We start from the raw sequence: 7,594 nt of genomic DNA on the forward strand, positions 1-7,594 counted from the left end.
TTGCGGATAGAGAGTGTTATTATCAGAGCGAGAAAACCGAAGACCATTTAGTTATAACTTGCCGTGGGGTACTTGTCAAAATATTTATTTCTCTCTCATCATAATACTCCCGAGAAACCAACGCATTCGTAAACAAAACACATTCAGCATCCCGTGAAACATATATTTCGCTGAATACGACTCTGCTTCGTTATATATATCCGAACTATCCCAACAACTTTTTTAGACGTACGAAACGCAATCATGAGCCGAATGAGATAGACGAAAATAATGAAACGAATGTAAAAAGTCAGACATTTCCATTTCCATTATTTAACGTTAACAGCAATGAAGAGAACTATAGCCGCTACTTAAACAGCTCAAATTTTGTGAAGAAATTCTTGGAAATATTGTTAACACAGAACGGTGAGTAATTATTTCGTTCTTTGTACAATTGAATCGGTTTATGGTAAATGTAGTTTCAGGCAGTGTGTTACCTCAATTTCAGTCTACAGAAATGTTGTAAGTTTGTCAAATTTCCGGAAGGGATGCACCGACTCGTCTCACTGAAGGAATTTTTGCAGCGAATTTTTCTTATGTGGATCTTCGAATCGGTGCAATTGCATTGGCATGTTATTGATGTTATTCAGTTAATTGTCTCGCATGATTTGTATTCCTACAAAAAATTGATTTAGACAGTGCAATTATACATTGGGTTATTAGTGACAACGAAAGCTCATAACTTTCTCTTATGTCGTTCTGGTGGTAACGTATGCCAGTAGTCTGAAAACGGAAATGAACCGCAGACCAGTCATGCATTTGTAGATCCTCAGAAAATCTACAAACAATACAGTAAAAGTAGTGTCGTCGTTTCAAATTTGACCTTTTCGTGGAAAATGCAATGAGTCGGTCATTTACGTCATTATTGCTCTACGCTATTTCTGTTCTTTGTTAAAACGTAGACGGAGATGGAAATTGTCATTGTTCTACGAACAAAGACTTTTGACGCGGTTTTTGTTTACGAGGAAATCCAGGACCCATGAGGATTCCACCTCATATTTCGTCTCAATTACTTGAAGCCGAAAATTACCGATCTTTGACATTTACTCAAACCGCATGGTGCGACGTTTTTTGTTATCCCTCAGTTCACTTTAACATGAAAAAATGTTCGTAAATGAAACAAAAGGAATTGCCTAAAGTCAATAATTTGTTGTCTAACGTAAATCGCTGTTGCCTGGATTGCTTAAGAAATTTTTGTTATTAAAAATTCCCTAATCACCAACAGTCTCGTCAAAAATCGATATTTTATTTTCCTGTGTCCTTTTCAGATGAAAAAAATGGACACAAATATCCTCGATGTCCATGATCAATTGGAAGAAATATTGAAGTCGTCAGTCACCGAACTTAAACGCAATGATCAAGCTACTGCCGATACTGCCACACATACCGTCATAAAACAGACGAATTCCAGGAACAGTGACATTTCGCCTTCCCATGAGAATGAGTCTTTGCCGACGATTCTCTATCTGAAGAAAGTTGTACACCCTGCAATCCAACCAAAAGCGGCCCATCCAACTAATTCAGTAAAGGAGCCGATTCCGAAATTGATTGTTTCTACCAAACCAATTAAATTGGGTAGCTACATCACTGGTGCACGTAAAGCACCTGTCACAGTTGCAGAAAACAGCGATCAATCGTCGGTCAAACCGGCTGATCCAATAAAAAGCACAAAAATTATCATCAAAGGGATAACATCACAAGATAAACGTTTGGTGGTCTGTGAATCGCCAACTACAACTGAACCGTTGTTAGTCAGCCCACAATCAAGTCCTCCAGTACTGTCGCCAAGGATTGTCTTCGAGTCGACTAAAAACGAATCGAAAGAATCGCAAAACGATAATCATCACACAAAGGAACCCGTTCAACGCATGGAGACGCCCGAACCCAACGCATCCGTTCCGGACGCGAGTGAAGAAAGTCGACCAGCGTTAAGTACGCCCCGCGCAAACCGTGAAATGAAACAATTACAAAAGACAATGAAAGAATCGAAAGTTATAACTGACTGTGTCGCACTGACTGATGCGACTCGTCGGATAAAGCGGAAACTGAATGAAACGGATGGTAGTGAGGGCACGGCAGCAGTTACACCGCCATCGGACGCATCACAGCCGAAAAGCGATGAAACGAATGAGAGTGCGCCAAAGGACACCAATCATATGACATCGATATCGATTCGACGGAATACGCGCAGTTTGAATGCCGAATTTTCGGCAAAGCAGAAGAAATTTCTGGCCGGAATTCAGAAGCATTCACGGGATAGTGACGAGGAGCACAGTGACGACGAACGTGGTAGAGGTAGGAGGAAAATTAGGAAATCGGGGAAAATGTTTCCGCCATTGAAGGTTTGTGTGTGTTTTGCTTTGCTTGTTTTAAATTTCAAAATTTTTGTTCACTTGAACTTGAATTGCAAATTTTTTCTTTATGGCCAGAAATTACAAAATTTTTACCTGTGCCACACATTGGTCGGCAGGTACAAATTTTAGATCTTTTATTATCCGTCCAACATACACTCAAAACTGGTTGTAAATGGTTCATATCAGAGTGTACAGCATTCGGTTGCTCAGTCTCCATTTAAAGTCAAAAAGATTGCTTGAAAAGTAAATTTCTGAATTGCAGGCCGGCTACGATAAATACTGTTGGCAATGCCATCAAAATGATCCGGTAATTGCTTGTACTCATTGCAAACGAACGTATCACGTGGACTGTTTGAAGACCAAGCAACTGCCGAAAACAGAGAACCAGAAATTGGTATGGGAGTGTCCGGAATGTGTGGCTTTGGAAACATCCATTAAAGACACCGAGTAAGTTATCGCCGAACTGTCGCAATGACGTCAATCCTAATCAATCAATCAATTTTTCAGAAAGGCCAGATACGATTTCAATCAACTGTGTACGATGCTTGATTTCGCACTGCAAAGATTAAAGTCAACGGTACAGGGAGACTCTTCAGTTAACGTTTTTTGCAGAAAAATTAACAAATTTCAATTGCAGTCAAAGTCGCTGGTCATTCCGGGTGATTCGGACAACATTATCCACTCCGTTAACTTCGACTCAATGGAGAAGAAGATAATCAACAAGCAATATCAATCGACGCATTCATTTCTCACTGATTGCCGTTGGATTCTGCACAACTGTACGATCTACTACAGCCGTACGTAACTCCTTTTTGCGGAATGGAATCGATTTTCGACTAAAACTCAATCTGTTTCCTTGCAGGCAACGTGAAGCTGCTCGCACTCGCCAAGTCAGTTTTCAAGATTGGCAAGCAGGAGATCTACGACATTGATACATGCCACGAGTGCTACTACAATGCCAACACCTGTAAAACGGATTGGTTCGTTGAAATATGCTCCCGGCCGCACATTCTTGTTTGGGCCAAACTCAAAGGGTTTCCATACTGGCCGGCAAAGGTAATGACTACCAATCTGCAGGGAATGGTGGACGTTCGGTTTTTCGGCGATCATGATCGGGCTTTTGTGCCCATTCGTGAATGCTATTTGTATTCGAAGGAGCATCCCAATCCGATTACGGTTAAAACGAAGCGGCAAAGTATATCACACTCGGTGGTGGTACGTTACATTTTGCAACATTTACGAATTTTCGAACGTTTTTCATGGTTCTGATCTTACAGGAGGTGGACAAGTACATCCAAAAGTTGACAGCGAAATTTGGATCATTCAACTATCCCGAAGTAAAAACGCTTTTCGATCCATTCAGAGAGGAAGAACAACTGGAACAAATGATTCCGAATTATCGGAGCCATGCCAACGCTCTTGTCAACAAAAAGTGTACCAGTAATTCGGATCTGACCTACAAAATTGTGAAAACGGCCGACAATAATCTGTCAATTTTTAAGAAAAACGACAACAATGTGCAGTCCCCGGAAGGTGTCCATGAAAAAACGCAACCCGCAGATCACAAGCATGCAAAGTCTGCAACGATCGATGCTTTGGATGATCTAAAGTATCAGGTAATGAAACGAGACAGAGATGCATCGAGGGCGGGCGATGGACGCGTTGATTCGGTGATTTTGAAAAGAAAAGCCGGCAGTCCATCCTTCGGTGAAGTGGTTGTGGAAAATCGGAAGAGAATGAAATTACTGCCAAGCAGTCGTCGATCGTCAACACCAATCCCGATTGACAATTCAAAAAACGTTGCAGCCAAAACAATAATCAATCGAGAAACGCAGGCACCGAAAGCTAGTGATGATGAGCAGTCAAAGTCCAGTAGGTCCAGTGAAACACCTAGTAAGGATGTGCTATCGAAGACAAGTTCCAAGGAAGACCTGATCTCAGCAGTTGTCAAGAAATTGGACACACTGCAGGCATTTGTGTCGACTAATGTCCAGTCCAATAAGAAAACCGATAAGGAACTGTGTAACGAAATTAGTTCGTCGAGTGATATTGTTGACCAGCCCATGACAGTGATACCACAACCACTAGAGCTGAGTGAAACAATACTGGACAAAGGTAAAAGTGATGAAGACGAAAATCTGCTGGTGCCAATGCAGAACATTCATGGCGTTTCCGATTCAAAGAAGGACCTAAAAACGGCTGCGTCGAGTCGACAAGGATCGATGAGTGGATCGTCAATTCAATCAGTTCCCGGTTCACTGGACGACCCATACGAAATGTCAATAAAAGCCGAACCCTTATCTGGCGACGAAATGGACAATTCTGCAATGAATTACGACTGTGCAGGACGGGTCAAATCGCCGTTCAACAATCCTTCGCAGAACGGTTCACAAGATAGTAGTTTTTCGAAAATTTCCGTCAAAAACATCAATTCAATGACAAAGCCATTGGATCCAATGCACCAGAGACAGGTGGCTGTTCGAAAGTTTCAAACGAACAAATCGATTTTGCGACCGGAATTGGTGCGACAGCGAAGCAGGAAAATGTTAATGTCAACGAAACGACAAGTTCCATCCATGGCAACGTCTTCGATAACATCAAACATTCAACAGCTCCAGCAACAACAGAATTCACAATTGAAGCAATCACAGAATATGGTGTGCATTCCAATGGACCGCTCAAACTTCCAACGAATAGAGTCAATCATGCTCAACAATGTTCGTGGCACCACAACAGCTCATGTCAAAACCAATCCCCCACCATTAACTGCAGTTTCATCTACACCTTCCCTCACAGTCACACCGAAAGATCTTATTTCGAAGCCGAAAAACAGCATAATTTCAGCCGCTAACTCAACAATCTCATCAGTGGGTCCGCCACCTCTATCATTAACCACCGCACCAATACCACGAACTGAACAATCATTCAACAGTTGTTTGATCAACCAATTGAATACATCGGATAATCTAGCTTCAGCCATCACAGATTTGATGAAACACAACGAACCGAAACTGACTCCAAAACCCGTTGGACCGCTCCGATTCGAGGGCACTCAATTTCCATCTGAAGCTGGCCCGTACTCGAAAATGTTGATCGACAATTCGCACAAGTTTGCCGATTTCTTTCGGTCCGTGTTCGAGGCAACGTTAACCGATATAGCCAGCATGGGTTGTTCGGAGGCGAAAATTCAATTACTGGAATTGGAATTGGAACAGTGCAAGATGACGCACGCCAAAGAGATGGCCGATCTGAAGTCCAGCACTGGCATGATTCTGAACGAAATGAAAAAGAATTTCGAGACTGAAAAAACGAAACTGATCAACGAAACACGCCGGCAATGTGAATTGGATCGGATACGGGCTGTGGAAGACACAAAGAAGCGACAGTGGTGCGCTAATTGTGGCAAAGAGGCTAAATTTTACTGTTGCTGGAACACTAGCTACTGTGATTATCCGTGCCAGCAACAGCATTGGCCGAGACACATGACGCTTTGCAGTCAAACCGATGATATCAATGGGGGAAAGGTGAGTTCAAGTTTTTGTGTAGATGAAATGACCTGTAATTTGACGCTGAAAAATTTTGTATTTCCCAGACCGATTCCTATGGCTCTAAGGCTAAGGAATTAACACAACTACAAAGTTTGTCGTTACGGCACGCTACTATTGCCAAGAAATCTACAACTATCCGCTCCAATCAGCAGCTGGAGAGAGTAAATAAGATAATTCCATTCAATTTTTAGTAGCAAAAAAACATCGAAAATTTGTTGCAGTATCACCAGCCGACGAGATCAAATCCCATCAACAAAAATCCACAATTTCCGGCAGCTCACGTTAAGGTTATCAATCGAATGAATCCTAACAACATGCAAATGTCTGCATATCTTTCCAATGCCAACATTACTTTAAAAGCCATTGGCAATGTCAGCTCATCGCCGGACTAGCATGGTAGAATGTAAATTATTAATTATTTATTCGCTGTTTTACACATTTCGAATTTGTAATCAGTGGAAATATAAATCGTCTGAATTTTAAAGAAAAGGAAAAAAAATATTTTTACTTCTTCGATAATGGCGCGACGTGAATCGGAGCACCTAGAGAAACGTTAAGTTCAAATGAACTCACTCTTACTGATAGGGTCGGTAGGTAGAAATTTTCTGATATGCAGTTAATCGCGTTGCCAGCAGTGAAGAAGAGTAGAAGGTTGAAACAGTTGGAAAAGGGGTTGGTTCAAATGTCTCCCAGCGATGACGATTTTCACTTTGAATTGAAGACTTTTTTTTGAATTATTTTAGGTAGATGCTATTGGCACCCATGGCAAATAGTCTATAAATTACTATTTGACGCCATCTGGGTGCAATTAGTCAATAATATACTACTTGCCTTACTTATGTTCCTTCAGGAGCCAAGGAAAATTCAACTGGCCCTCGATGAAACACTTAACTGTCGAGTGATTTTGTACAGTAAAGTTCAACCTGTCTCCGATGCAACATTTAAGAGCAATCACCACTTGCCAAATTGATAGCCTACATTCGTGCGCTAAACTATTAGTTTTTCGATGATAATTTTGTACTCGTATCATATTTGGAAACAGTACGAACATCGTGTTAAAATGTGGTGGCTTCCAGTGAAAAATATAAACATTTATGAACATGTAACATAGGTCCTAGAAAACTTCATAAAATATTGAGTTTTCTCTGACTTAAGTTACATCACCACATACATTTCCTACTGAAAGGTAACACATTTTAACACCAAACGGTGTTCGTACTTTTCCCAAAAAGGATGCGAAAATTAAATAGTTTCGCGCACAAATCTATGCTATAAATTTGGCAAGTGGTGATTGCTCTTAAGAGGCACCGGTACTCAGCTTAAATTGTAGCCTACATTTGTGTGCGTCATATTTAATTTTTGATGATATCTTTCCATCAGAATGCATTTTGAAAAATGTACGACTGCAATTCACGCCGTAAGTGCAGTCAAAATTCAAAATGGAAAGTGCGGAGGTCTTTCTAACGTAGCGTCATTTTCATACAAGGAAGCGTTGAAATGTACTTTTCTGTTCACTTTTTCATCGAATCGTTCACTTAAAATTCAAATTTTGGGTACACTTACGGCGGGAATTCCGACCACGAATGGGCATCGGGGAATCTGGCACACGGTGACAAAAGAACACACTTTTAAACTACGTAAACTACGTGTGCC

At 41.1% G+C, this 7,594-nt stretch overlaps 1 protein-coding gene across 2 annotated transcripts; it reads left to right on the plus strand.

Moving 5' to 3' along the window:
* Positions 1-225: 225 nt before the first annotated feature.
* Positions 226-6,440, plus strand: LOC119084019 (protein kinase C-binding protein 1-like). 2 transcript variants are annotated; one of them, XM_037193833.1, is made up of 10 exons: positions 226-405; positions 459-501; positions 1,308-2,381; positions 2,656-2,840; positions 2,901-2,970; positions 3,031-3,190; positions 3,256-3,608; positions 3,671-5,917; positions 5,986-6,102; positions 6,163-6,440. In XM_037193833.1, exons 3-10 carry the CDS (start codon positions 1,308-1,310, stop codon positions 6,331-6,333), a joined length of 4,377 nt encoding a protein of 1,458 aa, XP_037049728.1. In that variant the 5' UTR covers positions 226-405; positions 459-501; the 3' UTR covers positions 6,334-6,440. The 2 variants fall into 2 exon arrangements, with proteins under 2 accessions (XP_037049728.1, XP_037049729.1); XM_037193834.1 differs by lacking the exon at positions 459-501.
* Positions 6,441-7,594: the final 1,154 nt, after the last annotated feature.

The sequence above is a fragment of the Bradysia coprophila genome, unplaced genomic scaffold, assembly GCF_014529535.1.
Source record: "Bradysia coprophila strain Holo2 unplaced genomic scaffold, BU_Bcop_v1 contig_732, whole genome shotgun sequence".
Classification (NCBI taxonomy): domain Eukaryota; kingdom Metazoa; phylum Arthropoda; class Insecta; order Diptera; family Sciaridae; genus Bradysia; species Bradysia coprophila.

Bases quoted from the DNA above. Each gene is read 5' to 3' on its own strand.
- LOC119084019 (XM_037193833.1), top strand. From the start codon at position 1,308: ATGAAAAAAATGGACACAAATATCCTCGATGTCCATGATCAATTGGAA. The intron at 2,841-2,900 runs GTAAGTTATCGC...TCAATTTTTCAG, and splicing joins ACATCCATTAAAGACACCGA to AAAGGCCAGATACGATTTCA. The intron at 2,971-3,030 runs GTACAGGGAGAC...TTTCAATTGCAG, and splicing joins TGCAAAGATTAAAGTCAACG to TCAAAGTCGCTGGTCATTCC.